Source organism: Salvia hispanica, chromosome 4 (assembly GCF_029641045.1).
Source record: "Salvia hispanica isolate PSC_SH4W2 chromosome 4, Shi_PSC_v1, whole genome shotgun sequence".
Lineage (NCBI taxonomy): Eukaryota > Viridiplantae > Streptophyta > Magnoliopsida > Lamiales > Lamiaceae > Salvia > Salvia hispanica.
In genome coordinates, this window is record NC_142695.1 from 60,904,700 (window position 1) to 60,929,539 (window position 24,840).

General features: G+C 37.8%; 6 protein-coding genes and 1 pseudogene across 16 annotated transcripts; 3 read left to right on the forward strand and 4 right to left on the reverse strand.

Annotated features, from left to right (window-relative positions):
* The first annotated feature begins 622 nt into the window (after positions 1 to 622).
* Positions 623 to 4,560, forward strand: CYCH;1 (cyclin H;1). 5 transcript variants are annotated; one of them, XM_048089260.1, is made up of 14 exons: positions 623 to 749; positions 1,041 to 1,127; positions 1,209 to 1,282; positions 1,377 to 1,427; positions 2,085 to 2,163; positions 2,306 to 2,424; positions 2,493 to 2,566; positions 2,813 to 2,933; positions 3,016 to 3,084; positions 3,158 to 3,199; positions 3,496 to 3,573; positions 3,764 to 3,907; positions 4,008 to 4,096; positions 4,181 to 4,560. In XM_048089260.1, the coding sequence occupies exons 3-14, from the start codon at positions 1,223 to 1,225 to the stop codon at positions 4,236 to 4,238; spliced, it is 984 nt and encodes a 327-aa protein (XP_047945217.1). In that variant the 5' UTR covers positions 623 to 749; positions 1,041 to 1,127; positions 1,209 to 1,222; the 3' UTR covers positions 4,239 to 4,560. The 5 variants fall into 5 exon arrangements, with proteins under 5 accessions (XP_047945217.1, XP_047945216.1, XP_088925830.1 ...); XM_048089259.1 differs by having other exon boundaries at positions 1,217 to 1,282; XM_089069704.1 differs by having other exon boundaries at positions 660 to 749; positions 1,025 to 1,127.
* Positions 4,561 to 5,171: 611 nt separating this feature from the next.
* LOC125195586 (uncharacterized) lies at positions 5,172 to 5,504 on the reverse strand. The gene has a single exon (XM_048093720.1). It carries the CDS (start codon positions 5,502 to 5,504, stop codon positions 5,172 to 5,174), a length of 333 nt encoding a protein of 110 aa, XP_047949677.1.
* A 652-nt stretch (positions 5,505 to 6,156) lies between these two features.
* LOC125191632 (uncharacterized) lies at positions 6,157 to 10,343 on the reverse strand. Of its 6 annotated transcripts, none has more exons than XM_089057763.1 (3): positions 7,257 to 10,343; positions 6,984 to 7,101; positions 6,157 to 6,478 (listed from the first exon to the last, which is right to left on the reverse strand). In XM_089057763.1, exon 1 carries the CDS (start codon positions 10,151 to 10,153, stop codon positions 7,415 to 7,417), a length of 2,739 nt encoding a protein of 912 aa, XP_088913889.1. In that variant the 5' UTR covers positions 10,154 to 10,343; the 3' UTR covers positions 6,157 to 6,478; positions 6,984 to 7,101; positions 7,257 to 7,414. The 6 variants fall into 6 exon arrangements, with proteins under 6 accessions (XP_088913889.1, XP_088913888.1, XP_047944986.1 ...); XM_089057762.1 differs by having other exon boundaries at positions 6,157 to 6,491; XM_048089029.2 differs by having other exon boundaries at positions 6,157 to 6,508.
* A 1,099-nt stretch (positions 10,344 to 11,442) lies between these two features.
* Positions 11,443 to 14,264, reverse strand: LOC125193470 (uncharacterized). 2 transcript variants are annotated; one of them, XM_048091261.2, is made up of 4 exons: positions 14,111 to 14,264; positions 13,905 to 13,974; positions 12,232 to 12,424; positions 11,443 to 11,767 (listed from the first exon to the last, which is right to left on the reverse strand). In XM_048091261.2, the coding sequence occupies exons 2-4, from the start codon at positions 13,959 to 13,961 to the stop codon at positions 11,637 to 11,639; spliced, it is 381 nt and encodes a 126-aa protein (XP_047947218.1). In that variant the 5' UTR covers positions 13,962 to 13,974; positions 14,111 to 14,264; the 3' UTR covers positions 11,443 to 11,636. The 2 variants fall into 2 exon arrangements, with proteins under 2 accessions (XP_047947218.1, XP_047947217.1); XM_048091260.2 differs by lacking the exons at positions 13,905 to 13,974; positions 14,111 to 14,264 and adding an exon at positions 13,021 to 13,173.
* A 327-nt stretch (positions 14,265 to 14,591) lies between these two features.
* Positions 14,592 to 18,629, reverse strand: LOC125193469 (vacuolar protein-sorting-associated protein 11 homolog). The gene is made up of 5 exons (XM_048091259.2): positions 18,264 to 18,629; positions 17,868 to 18,041; positions 17,419 to 17,745; positions 15,573 to 17,339; positions 14,592 to 15,495 (listed from the first exon to the last, which is right to left on the reverse strand). The coding sequence occupies exons 1-5, from the start codon at positions 18,474 to 18,476 to the stop codon at positions 15,148 to 15,150; spliced, it is 2,829 nt and encodes a 942-aa protein (XP_047947216.1). The 5' UTR covers positions 18,477 to 18,629; the 3' UTR covers positions 14,592 to 15,147.
* Positions 18,630 to 21,114: 2,485 nt separating this feature from the next.
* LOC125195587 (zinc finger CCCH domain-containing protein 18-like) lies at positions 21,115 to 22,692 on the forward strand. The gene is made up of 4 exons (XM_089069697.1): positions 21,115 to 21,803; positions 21,892 to 22,038; positions 22,118 to 22,273; positions 22,350 to 22,692. Exons 1-4 carry the CDS (start codon positions 21,124 to 21,126, stop codon positions 22,477 to 22,479), a joined length of 1,113 nt encoding a protein of 370 aa, XP_088925823.1. The 5' UTR covers positions 21,115 to 21,123; the 3' UTR covers positions 22,480 to 22,692.
* Positions 22,693 to 23,382: 690 nt separating this feature from the next.
* On the forward strand, positions 23,383 to 24,823 carry LOC125195588 (scarecrow-like transcription factor PAT1 pseudogene; annotated as a pseudogene).
* The last annotated feature ends 17 nt before the right edge of the window (positions 24,824 to 24,840 follow it).

Below are 24,840 nucleotides of genomic sequence, written 5' to 3' on the forward strand. Positions count from 1 at the left end.
AAAATTTGTAAACTTTTGCTAAAAAAAATAATAAAATTGACTTCATAGAACGTATCAAAATAGTTAAATGATTGCACTACTAAAAAACCAATGGAGTTGCTGACAAAAATTAAGAAAATTAGTTAAGCTATAAAAAGATTGTATTTTTATTTTGTATGGAAGATGAAATTAGTGTGGTTAAAATGTGGAATAAATGGCTCCCTAGTGGTTTAACGGATATTAACAACAAAAGAAAGAGGAGTTTTTTAGGCCATTTCCAACTATTTGTACTAAACTAAAATCCATTTTCAAGTATTTGTCATACCAAACAATCAATAATTTACATCAAATCCAAACTTAAAAGAATATTACATATTCGTTTACTACGCACTTTTTATTACTTTTTCAATCTTACCTACCTATTGATTTAAATTACACATTAATACCACTGACACTTTTTCAATAATTTATATAAATTATATAACATACTATATATAATATCAAAAATCATATAAAAAATAATTATGCATTATAAAATTAATTTTAATTAATTAATCAATATGTCAAAATTGAAAAAAAGTAAAAAAGTGTCTCAATTAAAATTTGAAATATGTCCATTATTTATATTTACATTAGCCCAATACCCCAATTAACTTCAAGCCCAATTAAATAGGTAACTTTAAGATCCATCGTCTTCTTCGATGCGATTTCTTCCCCATCTCTGAAAACTCCATTGTTCAAGCAATTAATGGCCTTTTCTCCATATACAGGTAATCATCTTCATTAGAAATGAAAAGGAAGGGTGTAATTGCAATTTAAAAATAAAATAAAAAGCAGATTTGCGTTTTGCTACGGTACTACTACATATTTGGGTAGATTCTCTTCAAAAACGCAAAAAAGTACAATTTGGGATGGGTTTTGGAGTGTGATTGGAGCTCATTTCAACTGCAAAGATGGGTTATGGAGTATGGTTGGAGATGCTCTTATGGGGACTATTAGGTCTATTTTCAAATTCAATTGAAACTGAGTGATGAACTGCTTCAAGCTCGATGTAAATGCAGGTTTCTGACATTGCTGAAACGCGAATTTGAAGTAGCTGCTGAAGTTGAAGCAGTTCCTGAATTTTGCAATTTTTTGGTAGTAAAAAGGTGAAAAACCATTATCACTTTTGAGTTTCGTTCACAATGCATTTCATTTTAAACGGTGTGAAAATTGATTATTGTTATTAGTAATACAGAGATTAATGGCGGATTTTGCGACTTCGACACACAGAGCGAAGTGGATATTCACGCCTCAGGCTCTTGTAATGATTATTCCCTTACCTCATTGTTGAGTGCTTGAGAAAATTGAAAGATGTTTGTACTGTTTGATATGAACCGTTTCGTTGGATTTTGCAGAAGGAAAAATACAAGGAAGCTAATAAACGAGCTAAGCAAGCGCTTGAGAAGGTATGCTTGTTCTGTTACACTTTAGATGTGAATTGGAATTGGATTTGTAGAGATTAGAAATTGTAGTTTGGGGACCAGATACTATGCAGATAAGCTGATCTAGATATTCTGCAGGAAGCAATGTATGTTTCATTGTTTTGTCCGGTTTTTAAACATCTACGAGTTATGGATAGTAGATAGTTAGTCTGGCAACCATTATGCATAAGGGTTCTAACCAATTAACTTCCAATATTAGTTTCCCGTAGCTTTTCTCAGTAATACCCACTACTCTGGATCCTAGAAATTCTCTTTTGGATTTCATTTCTTGTCGAATGTGAATTTGTTAAAGTTAGTTGAATTTGGAGAAGCATAAGCGCCAAAATTATTGTCTGCGAACTAGTTGTAACTTGTCTGAAACGAGATTAGTAATTGGTGAGAATCATGAGATGAGATTAGTAGTTGGTCATCTAGATCTGGTGTCCATCAAGTTATCAAACAAGCTTTAAGGAGATTACTTATCTTTTAACATATAATAATAAGGATTAAGGGGAATTTTGGATGTCGACATCCTATTTCTGTCCAATTGTCTGCTCAAATGTTTAAACCTTTAGTGCTGTTGTGCAATATGACATATTGACATTCGGAAAATGATGCTAAGACTGTGATGTGTGGTAAAAGTATGGAGCTACACGGATGGAAGTAGATGTTGATGGATCTTTCTCTTATGCTGAACCACAAACTGATGCAAAGGCTAGTGGTAAGAGTTCAATTTTATTTTTATTGATCTTAGTGGATGGAAATCTGCATTTGTTTATTTTCATTACCGAATGTCATGGATTTGTTTGTTAAATAAAGAGAGCAACTTTGTCATTCCATGTCATCCTGTTCCTTGTGTTCAGCTGACAAGCATTCACGTCCAAAAGCTCTCAAGATAGAAGAAGAACAACTTTTGCGGGCCTTCTACGAGTTTAAAATCCAAGATGTTTGTGATGCCCTCACGCTTCCACATAAAATTCAGGTCATATGTCTCTGGATATATGCCAAGTAAAGATTATATATTGAAACTTAACGTTTCATGTTGTGCAGGCCACAGCTCTAATCTACTTCAAAAGGTTCTATTTGCAATGGTCCGTGATGGAGCATCATCCAAAGAATATAATGTATTGCTGCTTCTACATACCACTAATCTTTTAGACTAAATATTAGTTACTTTTAAGACCGCAGATAATAATTAGTAGTATATGAGAAGCAAGGCACAAATATGATTAATTGTCTCACCCACCTGCCATCAAAACACAAAATTTTCTCAACTATACAAGTGAATATTGCCAGGATATGCTTACATGCAAGGTTCTTAGCCTGAGAACTATTGATTATATATAGTTGAGATGCTTTCGGCTTTGCAGGTTAACATGCATATATGCTGCTTGTAAGGCTGAGGAGAACCATGTGTCAGCAGAGCAGCTTGGGATAGGGATCGAACAGGATCATCATATGATTCTTGATAATGAAATGCTCGTCCTTCAGGCATGACCATCACATAGATTTACTGCTTTGAATTTGTTGTACTACCTTTTTAATTGATTAATATTGATTTCTGTCACTGCAGAGTCTAGGATTTGACCTCATAGTCTATTCACCATATCGACCACTTCAAGGCTTTATCACTGATATGGAGGTTCTTAATTGCAATTATATATGACAAAATAAAGAGCAAGAGTTATGTATTAAACCGTTTTTTCAATCTGCAGGAGTTTGGTGATGCAAATGAGAGGCAGCCTGAGATTATGAAGGTCCCTTTCTGGTCATACTTGACATGTTAATGATTATTTCTCCTATCGTATGAGCGCTTTTATTCAAAAGTGATTAAAGCATATTCTATTGGTTATATTACATTGACTTTGTTGTAATCCATCCAGTCCAATATAGTATGACATCAGTTGTGTTAATAATGAGTTTATTATTCCAATTAGCATCTCATATACGTGAGTCAAAGGGCAGAAATTCATCATTTTAACATGAATGTCCCTGGTTTCTTTTCCTGTCCTATTTATGTTTCAACACCTAAACCTATTACTTTTTGCTGCAGAATTTTCATGAATCTGCCAAAGCTGAAGTTGATAGAATTATGCGTACAGAAGCTCCCCTTCTATTCCCACCAGGGCAGGTACAATTCAGAATTAAATTCTCTGACTTTCTATAGGTCTCTTAGTGTGTGAGCTTAAGATACAATATCGAATTGGAGAAAGTTGTAGCTCTGCTTTGTCATTGTACAGTCTGTAACTATGTTGCTTGTCGTTGGTTATGATCACATTTTCATAAATTTTTAAATCCATTATATTCTTCTGCATTTGCAGCTAGCATTGGCAGCTTTACGAAGATCTTGTGAGTTGCATAAAGCTATCGACTTTGACAGGTACCTGAAAAATGTGCACTATCGGCAGCATCCAGCTCATGGCATTTCAGAGCTCTATCTTAACATGAATGCAATTGATGTGTTGGTAGAGTTTTCCCTTTCTCTGCATTGCATTATCCTAACTGGTAGATATATTCGGCCGCATTCACCTTCTGAGTTGCTTTGGATGTTATTTTATTTTACAGATTAATAAGCTCGAGACCCCTACCTCGAAAGATGTAAAGCACATCGATAGGAAACTTAAATCATGCTTGGATCCAGCTTCACATGAGAAGTACTTATCATAAACTTATCATTTACAACCCCATCTCTCTCTCTCTCTCTCGCTCCATGTAAAACATGTTGCTTTGTTTGGCAGGAGCAAGAAACGAAAGCACAGATCAAAGGAGGGTTCGAGTGAAATGCATGTCATGTAAGGATGTTAACTTTTGAGGATAGGCCTTGCACATGTCTTTTCAATTCTGGGAACTGTGGTCTTACCGACAACAGCTGAAGTCGATACACAATGCTAGCGTGAAGTCTAGAGTTGTATTAAGGGAGGAGGGTAGTCCCATTCAAGTATGGGCATTCTTCAATTTTCTTGTCACCAAATATTGGCTAGCATTCACAACTTTGCATTGAGAAGATGAACATGTGATTTCAGGTTAAAAATATTTGTTTTTGTGTACATGTAAAAAAGGTGCATGTATTCCATCAATTTGAATTGCTATAGAAGTATCAAACAGAGTTGAGCGCTTAGCAGTGAAGTCAATACCCATTCTGAATCATTTATAATGATATGATCATATGATATAGGAGCTGGCGAGGCAATCAAACGTTAATATTTTATTTTTCTTGTAGTTTCTATTGAATAAGATATCATGATTTACAAAAGGAGTAGTTCATTAAGATTTTACTTTGTGTCCGTCTGTATGTATAAGTACATACATATACAACAAATTATCAAAACTAGTCAAAGTGAATACTGCATTCCCATTTGCACAAGTTGTCACCAATTTTCATTTATATTGATAGAATACATCCAAAAGCATTGTACCATGAGCAGGCAAGTGCCGATTATCTTGATAAATTGTGAAACATACCAATATAGTTTTAGGGATTCTTGGACCACCCCTTTGTAATGCTTAACTTGTTTGTCGCCCGTTGCTTGCGGGTGCATTCTGGTTAGCTCTACAAGAAAGTGTTTGATTTAGCTGCGTTTCTTGCATGCTATGTAAGGTAAGATGGTGAATTATACGAGTTGAAACTAGCTTCTCTTTATTGTATCAACTTTTCTTACATAGAGAAAAAAGGCTTAGAAGATAGAGAGAGAGAGTGCGCGCGCACACACACACACATGTCATGAATTTCTAGAGATGAAGTGATGTATCAACATCAGGAGTTTCAAAGAAACTGTGAGGCCCTCGAATAGTTTGTTGGCCTCGGAAATGTGGTGTGTGACGATGATGGGAGGTGGAGTTAAGCCCGAGTGCTAAAGGGTCTTCATAAGCAGTGTTGTTTGTAGACAACGATGAAAATACCGTGCCTGCAAGGTCATGGCGAAGATCGGTTTTTTGAGGCATTAGTCTGAGCATCTGTGTCTCTTCTCTCATCTCCTTTAATTTCTGCAGCTGCTTAAACCTTTCTTGAAGAAGCACTATTGATGAACCAACTATTTCTGGATCCTTGTTTTGCCTCCCCATTCTCTCTCTCTGTCTCTCTCTCTCTTGTATGGTGTGTGCGCGTGTTTGTAAGTGAGTGTGTGTGTTATATAGAAGAGGGGTGTTATTGTTTTTGCCACTGGTTTTGGAGCTTACCAATCAGCCTCTTGATTGATTCCCGTGTGACAAAATGGGGGAGGGAATCGGGCGACTGCGCAGCAAAATCCAAGAGAGAAATCCTTGAGAGAGGGGGATAGGGAGCTTGGTGAAGGCAAAAGGAGTTGAAGTATGGCTAAAGGTTGAGGGGAAGAGGCCAAATAGGAATGGATATAGTAGTTGGAGGAATGTGTTTATTGGAATATGAGATCGAGCATCATTGATGGTTCTCTTCTTGTTGTTTTCTTGAGTCATTGATGGTGGCTTAAATTACTTAAACTATTACTAGTAGGGAAATTTGTGGAATAAAGTGACAATTAACGCCCTTTCAAACAATTCAAAATTCGATTCTGTATCTGAAATTTTATCCCCCTTGCTTAGTTGAACCACTGAACCAAATTTTGGCTCCCTACTTGTGTACAAAAACATAGTTTTTCAGCATATAAACAAATGATGAAACTTATACGACAAAACTAGCCAAAGGGGATGAACATTGAATATAAAAGAGGCAAAAATGTTGTGTTAAAGTGCAAAACCGTTAGAAACACTCCTCAGAGACCAACCAATTATTTGCAAGTAAGTTTGCCTAACAAACATGTAGAATAATTTGAAACTGAAAATTTCCCACTTGTTAAACAAAAAAATCACTCAATTTTTACATGCTAAGACTAATGTGAGTTCTAAAGAATACAAGGGTATACAACAAGTGAGAGAAGCCAATGTTATGAGTTGATTCAACTGGATCCAATTTGTGTTCTTGAATATGCAGATATGGCTCTAAAACTGTACATAGTTTACATCCAAACTGTATGCAAGAGCCCGGATGAGAAGCGTCTTGTTGAATGTCCATTAGCACCACGCTGTATGAAGAGACTTTTAACAAGTGTTAGCTGCCAAATGTCACAGAATAGAACCAGAATTCAATAAGCTTGCAAACACCCTAGTTTTGAAAGAACATGATCCATCTAAACACCTTTTACCTTAATTATTGTCCTAAAATTGCATTGATCCAACCAACCAACTTAAAACGTCGAGTATGTGCATATTAATAATCATCAAGCCAGTAGACACACACACATATATCAATGCAGTGCATTATCCAAGTGATGGACTATGATCTGAGGCATTGCACACTATTTAATGATATTTTTACGGCATTAGATGGTTAGCATTTTCTTTAGCCTTGTCCTAATATGATGTTACCTTTTGCTCAAATAGTTAAGTTCTATGATTCAAAGCGCTTCCAAGAGGTAAAGCAGAAAATAGTGCTACTGTTCGTAATGCCTACTTATAAATGTTATATTACCACAAAATCCAGTTAAAGATTTGAGCACTGAAATAACAAATTTAAGGTCAATATATTACCTGAAATTATTGGTTAACTGAGCAACCGGGTCATATCACTCATTCTAGAATGACAAATTGATCAGTGAGATCCCGAAAATTGGGCAACTCCATAGTATCTTTGTGAGCAATATACGGCCTATACGAAAACTGGAACCCCTATAGAAACCAAAACCAAGCAGATATCAACAAGAAGATTACTGCAATGAAAGGTGTGTTTCTGAAGGTGCTATACTTGAACATGAAAAGCAAAGAACAGACAGAAATATGTTAAAAATAGCATGATTAGCTCACCACTTATTTGATAGAAATTTGCAGCTTAAAATCCGACCACGAGATGCTGCAGAAAACTTACCCTTGTTGAGAAAATACAAGGGCTATCAAATAAGAATGTATTTCCATGACAAAATGTGTTTTCTATTCACTTTATAACTCAGGAAACATTATCCTGCTTATTGGTCATGTAGGACTTGCAATTCATCTGAAACTTGGTTCTCTGAGATAGAATTGCTGTCGGTATTAGACATTTCCCTTGCTAGCATTAGATGAGTCTGCTTGCTAATAGGGATATTCTTTGAGTTCATTGCATGAAGAAAATTTGAGCATAGTTGCGATTCCCCGCTCTTTAGCAGGCGGTCTATCAAGACAGTCCAAACAATCTCATCACCATTCCATTTTTTCTCAAGCATGCCGTTGAACACCTCTTCAGCTTCTTTTGTCCGTTGTCTTGAGCAAAGGGCCGATATAAGAGCTGCATAAACTGATAACGGGAGGTTGAAACCACTACTGTTAAGTAGATTAAGTATCTCTAGAGCATTGTCTACTCTCAAATTCTTGCAATAAGCTTTGACGAGAGAGCAATATATAATTTGAGTAGGAGTCTGCCCTTTCTCCTTCATAAGTTTTACCAAAAGATCCGCGTCGTGGCTTCTGCCACTATGACACAGACCATCAATTAAGATGGAAAATGTATCAACAGAAGGTTCACAACCAATCTCGGACATCCTAACTAGTAGATTGCAGAAGGTATCAACAGTAATTTCCCTTTCGACTAAAATATGATTGGGCACAGTTTCAAGTTGCCCTGTGATTTTTTCAGAAACTGTGTGGCTCTCCCTCTGTATCCCTTTGAGCAAGACACAGTAGGTCCTGTAATTTGGGGTGCAACCTGCACTTATCATCCGATGAAGCAGAAAAAATGCGTGATCTAGTCTACCTACGGATACAAAGCCATCGATCAATGAGGTATAAGTGACCACATCTGGATACAATTTTTTCGCCACCATCTCTTCAAGCAAGATCTCTGCATCATCGACACGGCCTTCCCGGCACAGACCATCGATCAATGCACTATAGGTATACAGGTTTGGAAAGCAATTCTTTCTCTCCATTTCTCGGTAAACCTTGAATGCAAGGTCTAATCCCCCATCCTTGCAAAGACCGTCAATCAGAGTAGTATATGTAATCACATTGGGAAGCAGACCATCTTCTGCCATGTCATTGCATAGTTTCTCTGCTTCAGACAGCCTATATAGTTTAGATAGACCATTAAGAACAGCATTGTAAGTCTCTATATTTGGATGGCAACCAGCTTTTTGCATCCTCTTAAGCAAAACTAATGCATCTTCAACTTTCCCTTTCTTGCAGAGGCCATTGATTAGAGTGGCATAGTTCACCAAATTTGGGCTCAGACCTTCCTGCATCATTTCCTCAAATAATGCAGAAGCCTCATCAAGCCTATCTCCTTTGCAGAATCCATTAATGAGTTCTGCATATGTATACTGATCAGGTTTACATCCATTTTCCTTCATCACCACCATCAACCTACTGGCATTATCTAGATAACAGCATCCGACGTATCCATTGATTAGAGTGTTATACGTAATCGTATTGGGAGGGGGGCCCTTCTTTAGCATTTCACCAAATAGAGTCATTGCCCTTTCAACATTTTTTATCTCACAGAAACCATTGATCATGGCATTGTAGGTTTCTGTTTTGTCCAAATGACCATGCTGTTCCATCCACTGAAAGATTTTAAAAGCAGCATCTACCTTTCTTCTCTCACACAGTTCGTGTATCAGAGCATTATACGTAACTGTGGTAGGAACCAATCCATCCTTCACCATCTTGTGATACAAACCCATTGCTACCTCAAGCTGGTTGGATTTTGCTAATCCACTGATAAGGGCCGTGTACGTCTGCACATTGGGTGCAGTATCCCTCTCTCTCATGCTTACAACAAGAGAAGCCGCCTCATCTACACGCCCATCTTCAAGCAATGCTGTGATAGGAACGGTATAAGTGTAAACCGTAGGTCTGATACCATTCTCAATCATCTCCTCAATCATACACAAAGCCTCATCAACCCTCCCATCATTACATAAACCATTAATAAGTGTTGTATAGGTCACCGCATTGGGATCAATACCTTTCTTTAGCATCTGATCAAAAACAACAAATGCTTTATCCAGATTTCTGTTCCTACAGTGCCCTAGAATTAACGACGTATAAGTGAAGACATCAGGAAACATTTCATACTGATAAAGCTGTGCTAAGATAATTTCAGCCTCCTTCACATTCCCCTTCTTACATAGAATATTAATCATGGTATTGAAAGTCAACAAACTGGGCTTGATCCCACTTCTGAATATCTCCCTATACACATTCAGAGCTGCAGCAACCATATTGAATTTCCCCAATTGAATCAAAAGAGAATTAAAAGTGTATAGAGTGTAACAAAAGCCGTTACCAGCAATCTGATTCAAGAAATCAACAACCCTCCTAATCTCCCCCTCATCTCTAGTAGCTTTAATCATGAGAATCCTGACATGGTCAGCGGGCGCAAAACAATGATCTTTAACAAGCCTATTCAACATGGACATATAACAGCACATATCATGCTTGTAAAAATGGCACTTAGAAACCCAATAAAAAAACTGCAAAACACAATCGGTGTCGGCGTGGGCTTCAATGATTCGAGCGACGTGGAAAGGTTTGAGATTTGGCGTCAAAGATTTGAGGTCCGAGCTCCCCCGCCATGGGACACGCGGATTGGATAGTGTATCACAGACTAGTTGGACTAGATTCGGGAAGCCCTGATTTGGGGAATCGGGATTTGGGCAGAAGCTGAGGAGACGGCGTGTGGATATGAGAATCGGAGAGGTGAATGAGGGTTTAAGGGGTTTTAACATTGCGAGAAAGAAGGCCGCCGGAGGTGCGGAATAAGGTGGCGGCGGCGAGAGCGTTCATGGATGGCTAATGCGGCGGAGGAGTGGAGTGCCATGAAATGAGGTGGTGCATTGATGAAGGGACTCGGGAACGTGGAGAAGGGCAAGCCACAGCAAAAGAGAGAGAGACTGTTTGGTTTGGTACTCCTCCTCCTCCAAATTTGGTACTTCAAATTTACAAGATTTAAATCATAGTAAAATAAAAGAGAAATTACTCCATTAATTTAAAAGATACTTCATTTATCTCCGATTAAGAATCACACTTTGATCGGGCACGAGTTTTAAGAAAGGTAAAGAAAAGTTGGTTGAAAAAGTTAGTGGAATGTGAGACCCACTATTTTATACTCTCTCCGTCCCGCTTAAGATGTTTTCCTTTTTAGTTTGTCACAACTAAGATGACACATTTCCTTTTTTGATAACTTTCTCTCTCCAATTAATATACTCACCCACTTTTTCTCACTCCTATTAAAATATTCATCTATCTTCATCTCTCTATTTTAATACCTACACTCACCTTCTCTCTCTCCAATTAAACACTTTAACTAATACTCCAACTCCTAAAATCCCGTGCCGGCTAAGCAATGTGTCATCTTAGCCGCGACGGAGGGAGTATTAGTTTTATAGTAATAAAATATGAGTGAAGTGAGTTAGTGAAATGTGGGACCTACTTAACATTTATGGTAAAAATGAAGTGTGACTCTTAACTGGGGAGGGACCGAAATGGAAAAGTGTGACTCTTAATCGGGGACGGGGGAGTAATTATTGGGACGGGGGGAGTAATTATTTGCATATTTTCTTTTCTATTGGCATCAGATTCATTTTGCCACCTGGCACTAAAAAATCTATCTATCCTACTAATAGAAAGTGTTGCAGTAGTGCAGCAGTTTATTTCTAAGAAATGAGGCACTGGTCCATGAGAAAAGATGAATGAGATAGATCACAAGCTTGATTGCTTTTCTTCATTCAAAATTTGTTTCAGTATTATTCCATTGTCAGTTTAATTAACAATAGTAACTTAATATGACAAACCAAAAACAAAAATTCAAGGGCGCTCTTCTATGGTTTGTTAAGTCTTAATTTTGTCTAACACGAGTTTGCAATATTCACTGTTCAATAAAAAGAGTCTCTAACTTAAAGAAATGTGAAATTTAGTGAAATATTAGTGTTGTTATTTTACACATACTACCTGTTAAGTCCAAAGTTATGACAATAATCGTTCTTTGCTTTCGTCCTCAACATCCCAAACAGAGGAAGAAACAAACCATGTTGGTCTATATAATATATAGTGCATATATATATATATGTCGTATCTTCGACGAATCCCAAACAAAAAAAGAAGAAAACTTTGACAAAGCAAGAGGCTTCTCCATAGAAGAACCAGCTCCCAACAATGCCCAAAATTTGTAGACAATAATGGTACAAGCATAAACACATGACCCAATCTACATCAAGGTTCCAGCTTCAACGACACCACCCGAGACTGCCTGTTGCGTTTCGCAGCCTTCACAAACACCACCGACAGACAGGCCAGTGCCCACCACGGCCGCCGTACCTTTTGCTCCCCTTTCAAGCAGGCCACTGGGTGCAGGCAGGATAAAAGTCGGTCAAAATTTGCAATTTCACACCAATTAAAATCCAAGACGACATAATGAGGAATGAGATAGATAATAACATAACCAAAACAACCAAATCTAAAGTGGATTTCACATGAAAAATGTTGAATCCTTACTAGCACGCCCTATATATATTGATTATCATCCATCACATTTTAGCAAGCATTAGTACATTGAATGATCATGATAATACCTACAAAATGTGATATAAACTCTCACATGTCACTCTAACGTCGTTTCTAGATTCCCATCTAATTGGTATGTTAAGAAATGGGGAAACAGCCTTCATATTTCATTCCTACGTCCATAGATTGATATCTAATCTATAACATACAACCAAACAAGAGACCATTGATTTGACAAGTAAGCAGCACATTGCAGTTTATCATGTGTTTAACTGAGTTTTAAAGAAGAGGGAGGGAGGTGGACCTTTTATTCGCCTAAGCTCCTTGCACAATGTTATAAAATCCCCCCATTTCATGTGGCACTTCCGTATGAACCGGAGGATCTGTTCAGTTGTAAACATTGACATCCCTTCCAAATACTCTCCGTTGACCCCATTTTCTTTGAATATTTCGCGATAGTTACCAAGATTTATTTCTTCCAACCACAGGCCAACATCCTACAAAGCATAGTCATAAAAATTGAAAATCCAACAGAAAATTGCTTTATTCAACAATACTTCAATTCCCTACATTTTTTTCCTCATTTGGCTTCACCAAAAGATACATGCTTTAATTAGTAATGGCAGTTTTATGACTTTTGTAGTTCGAAAAGTGTAACTGTTAAATGCTTTAACGTGGTATTAATGAATGGATTTGATATAGGAAAGAGGAAAGGTTTCAGATGAATCAATATAGAGCGGATTTTTAATCCACCAATATCACAAAATAGGTATTTAGAGTAATGGATATGAAATGCAATTTAGAAATGTACTCATCCAAATATTTATTAAAATGGTTTCCATCTTCCAGTCCTTCAATCCAAAGGATAACTACAAGAAAGAAAACCTTATTGTCTTTACTCCAAGCTGTGTGAAAACAAACATATTTTAGTTTTTGAGGCCTAAAGTTGATGCAAAAACCTAGGTTAGGAATCAAAAAGGGCCTCAACACATCTATTTATATGCCGATGCAACAAGATAATGACAAAGCACGCATAACATGATACAATTATGGTAGATAGAAAAATCCAAACAGAAAGCACGGTGTCACTGACTGTGTGTAGCTCCACGCCACTTCCATGACAACTGAAATGACTAACATGCATCTGGGGCCACATTGCCAGGCGTAATGCACATACACGTGAAGTCCTAATTGCATGTCGTAAAAGCATGCATAAATTTAGCTATGCTGGGCTACACATATCAGATCAGTAACCAGTGACCAGCAAAACCTATATACACGGCAAGTATCCCTGAATAGTGCATTCTGGGAGAGTAGAAGTGATCAGCTCCTTGCTTCATCAACCTCATTCGAGAATCCACAAGCACTACTCTTTTGGCACGATTTGAAAAGTTACCAATTTCATTGCTGCAAAAGGAATATGACAAATCCATTTATAATCAGAATTGCATTCCCAATTCCATAGAGGCTCTTTTCGCTGAGTCATATCTCACCCATATGGAATAAGATTGAACCTTCTCTAAGGCTGGTGTCTAAGTCAATATGCGCTTATCCAAGATCCCACATTTCACGCAGACACGGCCTTCACACCCGAGTAACATACTGATATCCAACACCCCCAATTGGACACTCAATTTCCCAAAAGTGCCTTACTGAAACAACTATCAGAGGAAGGCTCATAATAAGCCCAAAATCAAATGGTTATTTGGTGGCTATTCAATCACTCGGCATTCAAACCCAAATTCCCACATTTGGCAGAAACAAGAACCAAAATATTAAAACTACTACCACTCTCACAAACTAAATTACATATTCAGCAAACCTCTGAACAAACTCTGAATTATCACAAAACCTCCCTTACAATAACCAACTCTGAGCAAGAAAGCCCAAGATCCAAAGAAGAAAATCACAAACAAATAGGAAAAAAAAATTGAAACACTCCAAAGAGAAAAACAACAAAACAAATTGAAGAATTACCTCAACAGTCCAAATAAAGAAATCCAGAGGCTCCGGCTTCTCTTTTTCTTTGCTCATGTCGCAAAAGAACCTAAATTTTCAATTGGGAAAATTTTAGATCATAGCAGTAAATAACTTTATATGCTTTTAACTTTTTACCAACTTCGCATACTCATATAGCAAGAATACAGTTGATGTCAATAATTGCGAACGGGCAAAATCCAAACCTTTGAATATATGGGGCAATCAAGGGCTCTGATTTCTACATTTGCTGACGAGATTTTACAGTGAATGAGATTATGAGAAAAGGTGAAGAATAGGAGATGGAGAAATGGAGAAGCTTTACTAAACTAAAAAGACACTTAAGTTTAGCTCTTATGTTTCTTCTTGTCAAATCACATTTTCCCAATTTTGAGTAGTATTTTTTCTTTAATTTAAATTGTTGAAAATGAAAAATATGTTTCATACTGGAATTGAATGATTTATTAGTTACCCGATCATACGGATTTTCCTGTTGCCAAGTCGTAGAAGATTTTGAGTTTGTTATTCTAATATAAGTATAATTTCAAGAAGTTGAATTTTCTGCTTGTTATTTGATGTTTTTTGTGAAAATGGTAGTTTTATGAAATTATACTCATTATATTCTGTGAATGCAGAAAGCTAAAAACAAAGAGAAAAGGTGAACAATAATTGAGTAAGAGGATGGTATTGAAAATAAAATTGTTCCCATTATCCCTAAAGAGATAGTGTCATTGTATGGTTGAAGCAATCAAAGGCTCCTTTAGCTATAGGCTGCATCATCAGGCCCAATAACTTTACCTTATTGATTCACTAAAACCAAACTTTTGAACTAATTCAGTTCTAAGAGAGAACTCTAACAACGAACCTTCCTCACAACAAATCCAGAAAAAATGCATCACAAATACAATGTTCCAATAAAGTCAATGATAAAAAAGGACTTTGCTCAGCAACCAAAATACAAACATATGGAAGCTTTTGAAGACATCCCAATGCCATCTATCCAATATATACCAAAAAGTTTTGGATCAAATCGAGCACTAAACTCTCTAAGAAGAAAGAATTCTGGGCAAGCCGTGCCGTTGCAAAGTTAAACCCAAATTGATCATCAAGCAAAAATGTGGCTTCTGGTAGATGATGTTCATGGAGTCATGGCACGAGACACAGAGATTACCAGATCATTTGCAGATAGGTGTGAGAGGCTGTCAATAGTTTCCGTGAGAATACTATTGGCTTGGGAAGGAGCTTAAACGGGTCCTTTGTTAGTTTTGCTGATGATTCCCTTACCAAAATACTCAGCAACGACTGAGAAACCATCCTTTGAATTTCTAACCTGCTGGAAGAAGTAATCTTGGCTTTTGGAATTCTGCTCTAGACTTCTCTTCATCTCTGAAACAGCTCTATACTCGGGAGCACATTCTGGACATTCTTTCTCGTTGTCACCAAGACAGCGTTGGTGGAACGAGTGCATGCACATAAAATGGACCGTGGGGAGGTCGAGTGTGAATGTGCAAGCACTGCACTTGCTAAGCTGGAAGATCCTTGCATCCGTTCTGAGATCCTGGATTTCTTTTCTCATTGATGATGTTTCCTCCTGTATATAAACAAATCAGCATGAATATTTCCTTTCCTGCGTCCAAGTTAAGACATCTTAAATCACGTAAAATCTACCTGATATTTTTCAATAGCTATACGATCCTCCTCAATCATCTTTGACTCCAGCTCAAGCTTTCGAGCAATATAATCCTTGATCACAGAAAGTGTAAGGCATGGATTTCTGGATAAGGTTTGAAGAACAAAAATCGGAGGCAGAATATCATCCCTTTCAACATAAGTCAAAACTTCTTTAACTTCTCTGGAACAATCCTCTCCAAGTTCACCGAAGTATTTCAACAGGCCGGCCCAGAGAGCGGTATCACCGCCCTTTCCTGAGTCTCCCAGCCTCTTGCAGCATGCAATCAAACCTTCATGATCATGTGCCTGCATATAGCAGGCAATAACTTCCTTATATAATTTCAACTTCTCATACAGATACAAGAGCCCTTCATTAACAGAGTTCATCTCGCACAGAATTATTGCTAGATCAACATCATATTGTGGCTGCTCCTGCTTGGATGGCCATGCATTTTTAAGCAAGACCAGCCCCTTTTGACGTCTCTCCTGGCGATCCCTCTCTAGGGATGCATCATCAGGTCGTATCTTTCCATTTGATTCTGTTCCTGACATCACAACAGCACTGGATTCCCTATCTGCTGTAAGTTCGCCATTTTCTCTGCTACCAGTTTGAGCAAGAGATGGAAAGTCCAAATCATGAGACAAGTATAACTCCAACAAGGTGTTATGTATCTCAACTTGAGCAGGAGAATCCTTTACTATATTTGTGTACTTTTCCAAGAATTCCATAAGTGATTGTGGATGAATCACAAAAATATTGATAAAATCAACAGGAGATGGTAACATGGATAGAAAGGATGAGGAACCCCCACTTGCAGATTCTCCTTCTTCAGTACAAAGCCTCATCAATATTTGAACTGTCTGCTTTGGCTTATGCTCTATGAGAATCTTTCCATACTCTTTAACAGTCAACCCTGCTTGGTTTGGCTCAAGGCTATTTATATATTGCAATGCTTCATCATATCTGTCCAAGTCCTCAAGCAAAATCTTCAAGTACCACTCATGTCTCCCAGCCTTCTTGGCAACGTACATTGCATGTTCATGGTAATTGGCAGCTCGACATACCTTGATGGCAGTTTCCACATCAAATTTATGTTCCCCAACTCCATCTTCACTTTTTATGAATATATCCAACTTCTCAACATCTTTCAGTTTGGTATAACAGTTAAGCAAGAGAGTGGTGTGATCTTTGGATGCAAGACCCTTCTCATGCAACTTTTCCAAGTAATTAGTTAGGTTGTGTATTCTCTGCGCATCCAAAAACTTCTGTATGACGTACGAAGGTTCTAGATGCCCAATGGTATGGATATACTGAGCCATAGATTCGTCATAATTCTGTTTGCTATATAAATGATCGCCATACTTCCTTAGCACTTCAGCAGTAGCCACAGCATCAGCTTGCTGGCTCTGGACAAGATTAATAGCCACTGGGTAAAGGTTTTTCTTGAAAAGCATATCCAACTTGCTTTCCATGTCCTTCTCCACAACAAGAAGAGCAGATTTGTCTGCCATTATAAGTAATATATTACCCCATTCACACAACATGTGAGAAACTTCTTGAACTGCTATACTATGGGCTATCAAACGGTTTTTCAGGTCATAAATGTTGAAAGTATATTTGCCAGTCCTTTGATCAGAAATAACACATAAGAGATAACCACGAAACCACCCCACAAGCTTCTTCTCTCCCTCAAAAGCCCAGCATGGGCCTCGGCCATCAATTTCATAGAAATAGACAGCTTCAGGCCGGCCAATGATCAGTTCCTAATCCAAAAGTAATTACAAGAGAAAAGTTACAGCTAAAGTGCGGTACAATACATAATATGCAAGATGAGTAACCTACCGAGCGATCAGTCATTGCCACACTACCAGCTTCAGAACCAATGTAATCAAGCGTTTGAGCAGTAGGTGTTTGAGCCTCCACTTTAAACAAGCTCACTGTGCTCGGAGTGACAGCAAAGAGTTGAAAGGCTTGTCCGTCCACACGGAACCCAATACCTGTAATAGGAGAATGTATTTTTCCAGGTTGACCATTCTGAACCTCAAGCTTGAAGCGCTTGATCCGTTCGCGTGCAATGTCGCCTTGAATGCAATAAATACAGCCGTTGTCCAATCCAAGGGCAATAAATATTATTGGAGGAGCTTCCTCAAAAACTAGAAAAGACGTGATCTGTAAGACAAACATTAGGAGAACTCTCCATAAGCAGTCATATACCAATTGAAACAAACAAGTTGCATCAGACCTTCACAAATATGCATACACATATCAATGAAGCTGGATATATAATGTACCTTGGCCTCAGAAAATTGGTTGGTAAATATTCGCAAAATCTGAATGCACTCCGGAGCTGAAGTACTTGACCCTTCTTCTTGTCTTTTATCGAGGTCAAAAACCTTCAAGCAAACAGTTGCTTTCTGTGGCGGCAATTGTTCATCTTCTCCAACGGTCACTACAAAGTTTCGTTGCTGATTCAGCAGTAAATCCATCAATTAGACTACTGAAAGACGCATACGAACAACCATAGAAACACAAAAAAAAAAATGTCGATTCTAGCTGCAGTCAGCATTCAATAACATAAAAACTAACTAGAGCATTCACCACACAAAAATCAAAGCTTGAGATTGCCTAAGGTTTCGAAATTAGGCAAAATACTAAAAATCAGAGAAAGAAGCGACAATAGGTGATACCTTGAGCTGCTGGATGAAGAGAACGGAGGCGGAGTGAGCTGGGAACGAGTAATTGAGCTGGAGGCCGCGATCAAGGAGCGAAACGGTGCCGTCGCGGCAGCCTAAAACGATCCTGCCTCTGCCGCTGGAGCAACATCCGATTTCAGCCTCAATCTCCTCTGGAATTTTGGTCTTCTTCTCCTCGAAGAAGTCGAATTTCCGCCACTGGTACATTATTCCCAACCAAAAATTCTATAGTAATTCACCAATCACACATACTGCGTCGATCTTCTCGTCCCTAAATTCTACTACTTCCGATCCAAGGTTGATTTGAAAGCCCTTGAAATCCAAATCTAGACTAGTAGTAAGAAATATGGTTCCTCACTTGGTGCACAATTGAATAAATAAATAGAAATAAATAAAAAAGTATTTAAAGTATTATTAATGGATAACTAGTGAGGCGGTAAAAAAAAGCATATAGTATTAAGTATATTTTAAAAGAAGAATGAAATGTACTCCCTCCTTCCATGAAAATTTGTCCCAGTTTTCTATTTTCGTCCGTCCCTCAAAATTTGTCTCATTTCACTTTTACTATTTTTGGTAGTGGATCCCATATTCCACTAACTCATTCCTACTCACATTTTATTATAAAACTAATATTTTAAAAGTAGGACCCACAATCCACTAACCTTTTCAACTCACTTTCCATTACATTTCTTAAAACTCGTGCCCGGTCAAACCGGGATGAATTTTCGTGGACGGAGGGAGTAATAAATAAGGATTAATCAAAGATAATAGTATTCTTAAAAAACCCAATAATTTATAAATTAAATGGTCAGTGTATAATTGATAATTGTTATTTTTAAAAAAAATGAAATTACATATTGCAATTTATATACTATTAGATCTATAAACTCATATACTCTTAAATTAGTTATAATGAGTTAACAACTGGTCACACATGACGTGATTAAAGCACACAATAAATTATAAATTAGATGGAAGAGATGCAATGAGTTTTTTGGATTTGGGCTTGTTAGGCTTAGACATCTCCGGTGGTACCGCGCACATTAAAATCTAAAATGGAATAGATAATAATTAGATTCAATGGTACTCCATAACGAATTCTATTTTTAGTTTTTGAGTAAAATTATCTATTTTTAGGTTTACATTTAAAAATAAATAAATTTTACTCCCTCCGATTCTTCATAGTTGAGGCAAAACTTTTCGGCACGGAGTTTTAGAAATGAATGTTGGGTATGTTAAATAAATAGATAAAAAGTAAGAGAGAGGAAAAGGTAGAGAGAATAAAGTATAAAGTGAATAAAGTAGAGAAAGTAAAGTAAGAGAGATGAAAAAGTTACCATATAAGAAAACGACTCAACTATGAAGAAACTTTCTGAAATGTTAAAATGACTCAACTATGAACGGAGGGAGTATCATTTTGGTTTGTCTACCATTTACTTTATTCTACTTTTAGTATATAGACTTCACATTCCACTAACTTTTTATACTGACAATCCATTACATTATAAAATTAAATTATAAATGAATCTCACATTACACTAACTTACTTCTTTTACTTTTCTTCAGAGTAAATAACTTCTTAAAATCCGTGTCGAGTCAAAATGATTTTTTAAATAGTAGACTAAGAGAGTATACGATAAAATCACATAAGTCACATTTAATCTATATCTAATAATACCTTCTCACATTTTACTCAGTAGAAAATCTTTTGTTATCTTAAAAATATGTATATCACGTAGAGTTATACTGCAAATGAATAACTATTCCAATTCCAACAAACAAACACTATTTATAGAAAAACATGTACTTGGTTGTAGCTTTACAAGTCATAGTACAAGAAAATAAAGTTAATCATCATTTTAGGATTCTTGACATAATAAGATTTTAATCATTCTGTCGAACTCTAATATTTGCTATTTCGCCAACATCTTTTAAATTCAATGTAGTAAGTACTCCATATTAATTCTACTATAATTTAAATTTTCTTTTCAACTCCAACAGCATTGATAGCATAATTATTGTTGAAAATAATTGAAATAATTAAAAGAATAGAGAGAAAAAGATGTATGGTTGAGTCGGTGCTTTATTCATGCATATAGAAACTGAAAGTTGAAACCTTTTTTCTGTGTCGTTTTGCTCTCATTTTCATGAGATATGTCGTCGTTTTTGTCGACTGAGCTAACATTTATATCACCATACATTAACTCAAAACTCCAACCACATTTTCACAGCTATTCTTGCAACTGCAGCAGGTTTTCAGAGGAAAATTTTTGGTGGGTATTTTCAAATTATTGAAAACTATATTTTTGCAGAGTTTCTCTAAAACAATGATTTTCATCTTGTTTTGCTGCTTGTGCATGTGCAAGTTTGATTATGGGCATTATTGAGTAATGTTGTGGAGAAAGAATTGATTTTTGGACAAGAATTCTGTGGAAAATGGTCCATGCAGATGAAATATTAATACTACTATGCTTTAGTAAAATTTTCTCATGTAGTAATTATTGGTTCATTTTCAAGCTTGTGCTCAATTACACAAATATTAATTTCTTGATATATCTGATCTTAAATATTCTTGGATATAATCATGTGAAGCTATATTACTGTTTGTTAACACTAAGCATAAGTTTTTTCAAGCTGCATTCTTGACTCATGGCAAATAATGCAACTTTTTAATATTTGATTTTCAGTTGTGTTTCTGATGAAATATCTCAACTTTATGCAAACTGCATTCTTGATTTGATTCTTGCTACAATTATCCCAACTTTTTCATCCAATTTTTAATTTTTTCTTTGAGATGAAAGATGTCATCCTTATGCAGCTGCATTGTTGATTCTTAGTAGATCCAACCTTCTCAATGGACTTGTTCGATTCTACAAAGGCTGTTTATCAGAAAATCGAGAAGATAGAGCCCCAAAACGTCTCAAAAATCATCGGCCATCTCCTACTAAAAGACCAACCCGAGCTTGAAATGATACGCCTTGCCTTCTGTCCAGACCAAGCCCTCCAAATCTTGGTCGAAAAAGTCAAGCTAGAGCTTGATTTATCCCCAAAGCCAACCATCTCAAACCTCCCTACAACAATGTTCACACTTTTTACACCTCCTTTACCTCAAAATGGCCTTGGGATTCCTCAGTTTGGGCCGTCTAACTTTGACACCCCATATTATTATCAAATGCTCGATTTTAGGCCTCTAGACGTGCCTGATATGCAGGTCTGCAATAGCTTTAGGCAGGGTTATTGTAAGTATGGTGGTAGCTGCAGATTCTTGCATGTTTTTCAAATGCAAAATGGTGATTGTATGGTGCTTAACCCTCCACCATCGGATGAGGTGATGTCGAGTGCTTCCCTTAAGCAGCTCGAGATTGAACTGGTCGAGCTTTTGAGATGCACACGGGGCATCCCCGTCTCAGTCTCTTCCTTGCCTATCCTATACTTTGACAGGTACAGGAAGGTGCTTCGGGTTGAGGGCTATCAAATGGAGATTCACAGACTTCTTGCTCGAATGACTACAACCTCCATTCGTTTAACTAACAAGTAACCTCACAAACTTGCCCTTTAATTTTCAGCTGCAGATGATTTGCTTAGGCATTACTGATTTTTGGGTTTTTCTTGCTGGAAAAAGGCCACACAGGAGGCAGTCGATAATCTTAGAAGAAGACATGCACAGATACGTGAGATTTAGAGCTGAAAACGGGCACCAACTGCAAGTTTACCTAACTTTCCCACCAGAGAGCACTTTTAGTGAGCAAGATGTGCTTAACTATTTCAAGTAAATGAAAAATTTGTTTATGATTTACACCATTTCTAGACTTATGCTAAATTTTTTTGTTTAAAAAAAATGTTGGTAGCAATTTTGGACCTGTTCAAAAAGTTAGGATTCCTAGTCAAGTGCAGAGGATGTTCGGATTTGTGGCCTTCGTTTATCCTGAAACGGCCGCTCTAGTTCTCACGAAAACCAACCCTCACTACATCTGTGGATCACAAGTGCTGGTGAAGCCTTTTAGGTACAATTGGTTTCTTGATCAAAATGCAATCTTTCTGTCTATTTTAGTGAATCTCTAATCATTATGCTCTTTGCAGAGAAAATGAGGATAAAGTCCATGATATCAAGACTTTCTTGACGCAGAATAATCCAAGCAAGATTTTGCAACTTGTTTTGCTTTTCTTCTTGCTTTCAAGGACTACTAACTTGAAATTTACCTTATTCTGATTTGCCCTTTTCAGGACTCGGAGATCTATTGGGAAAACGTCAGACTGAAGATCACGGTCGAGCTTGATGCTAGGAGTGATATTTTATAAGCTGAGCGCATGGAGACTTGCAAGACCAACACTCCATAATGTGTCTTTGATAATTATAGGAATGTTTATCAATTCCCCTTTTAGTCATATTTCGTAGACATCAAACAACTTAATACAATGTTATTACGAGGCTTTGTTGCAAACTACATATAATGTTTGTGGATAATTAGTATCACTCGCTTAAGTGTTGAAAAATATCTTCAAAATCTTCCACATCATGATGCATATATCTTAGTCTATTCTTAGCTGGATTTAAGCTAGTTTTGTGCCTGCATTTCATACTAGAAATTGTTACTATTACATTAGATGTTCTCATCATGTAGGGAAAAAATGTGAGCTGTTCATTATTTCTTCAACTCGGAGTTGTTTGAGTTCATGTACTACGTCATCCGTCTTAATTAAGATGACACACTTTTTTTTTTTTAGTTTGTCCCAACCAAGATGACACAATTTTATTTTTCTCTCTAATTAATACACTCAACCACTTTTTTCTTTCTACTATTAAATATTCAACTATCTTTCTTTCTCCATTTAATACTTACACCAACTCTTTCTCTCCAATTAATCATATTAACTAACAACTCCTAAAATCATGTGTCGACTAAGAAATGTGTCATCTTAGCCGGGACGGGTGGAGTAGTATTCTTGAATTTGATGACGTATAATATGTATTGAAGCAGGTAGTTTTGGTTGATGAGATCTTGTAGATTTGCTTTGATTGAAGTTCTTTTTTTCTAGCTATGCTAATTAATTACATGTTCATTTTCTTGATTTGTGCAGTTTTTGTGGGAGTTTGACTGAAAGAGAAGGGTGTTTCTTTATTAAAAATCATTTTGTAATGTCGTATACATGGTACTTTCAGCCTCTGAGAAAGCTAGAGGGCTACTCCCTTCAACAATGTCAGCCATTATACAACCCACAGCTATGGAGTTGCAACAACATTAGTAATGCCAATGGCTGCTCGGTTCTTATCTCTCAAGACCAGTTTTGCACACTGGAATCATCCACTCTGACCGCGAATCACTCAGCTTCAACGGTCAGTCTCTCTCCTAATAAGAGCTCGTTGTCTCAGACAGCGGGGAGGAGGATGTGAACAAGTTGAAGCACAAGCTCAAGGAGCTGGAGACCGTGATGTTAGGGCCGGATGTAGATTTCCTTGAGACCTATGACGATTCTGTGGCGACTAGGTCGGAGATAGGCAGCTGATGGAGGTGATGGCGTGGTGGCTCATGTCCGAGCTGCGCCAGCTCGGACAGCGCCTGGGGCCATACATGCTGGAGGGGCTGGTGGCACTGCTGAGCACCTCCGGCAGCTCCATCAACAACTCTTTGAAACTGGGAGAGTCTGCTAGCTTTGATCTGCTGTCTTATATGCATATGTTGTATGAGGTGTGTCCTTATTTCAAGTTTGGTTACATGTCAGCACATGTTGCCATTGCAGAAGCAATGAAGGATGAGAATACGGTTCACATTATTGATTTCCGGATAGGTCAGGGGAGCCAGTGGATACCTTTGATTCAGGCCTTTGTGGCCCAGCCCGGTGGGCCCCCGCGTATCCGGATAACGGGGGTGGATGACATTACCTCGGCCTATGCTCGCGGAGGAGGGTTGAAGATAGTGGGGCGGAGGCTAGCTAAGCTTGCACACTCCTTTAAAAATCCCTTCACATTCCACGCTGTGGCCGTACCGGCATGTGAGATCCGGGCTGAGAACCTTGGGATTCGGGCCAGTGAGGCATTGGCGTGAATTTCGCCTTCATATTGCACCGGATGGCCGACGAGAGCGTGAGCACGGAGAACCACAGAGACAGGCTGCTGAGGATGGTGAAAGGGCTTAACCCTAGGGTGGTGACGCTAGTTGAGCGTGAGCTCAACACCAACACTGCTGCTTTCTACCGTCATTTCGTCGAGGCATTGGATTACTACACGGCGATATTTGAGTCCATTGACGTTACGCTCACGAGGGAGCACAAGGAGAAGATAAATGTGGAGCAGCATTGCTTGGCAAGAGATGTTGTAAACATCATAGCCTGCGAGGGGGCTGAGAGAGTCGAGAGGCTCGGACCACATTGGAAGTGTAGATCACGCCTCACCATGGCCGCTTTCAGCCCGTACCCGTTGAGCTCTTATGTTAAATCCCACCATCAAGAGTCTGCTTCAGAACTACTGCGATAGATTTAGCCTTGCAGAGAGAGATGGAGCTCTGTTTCTTGGCTGGTTGAACAGAGACTTAGTTGCTGCTGGTGCTTGGATTTGACATGAGGAGCTAAGCTT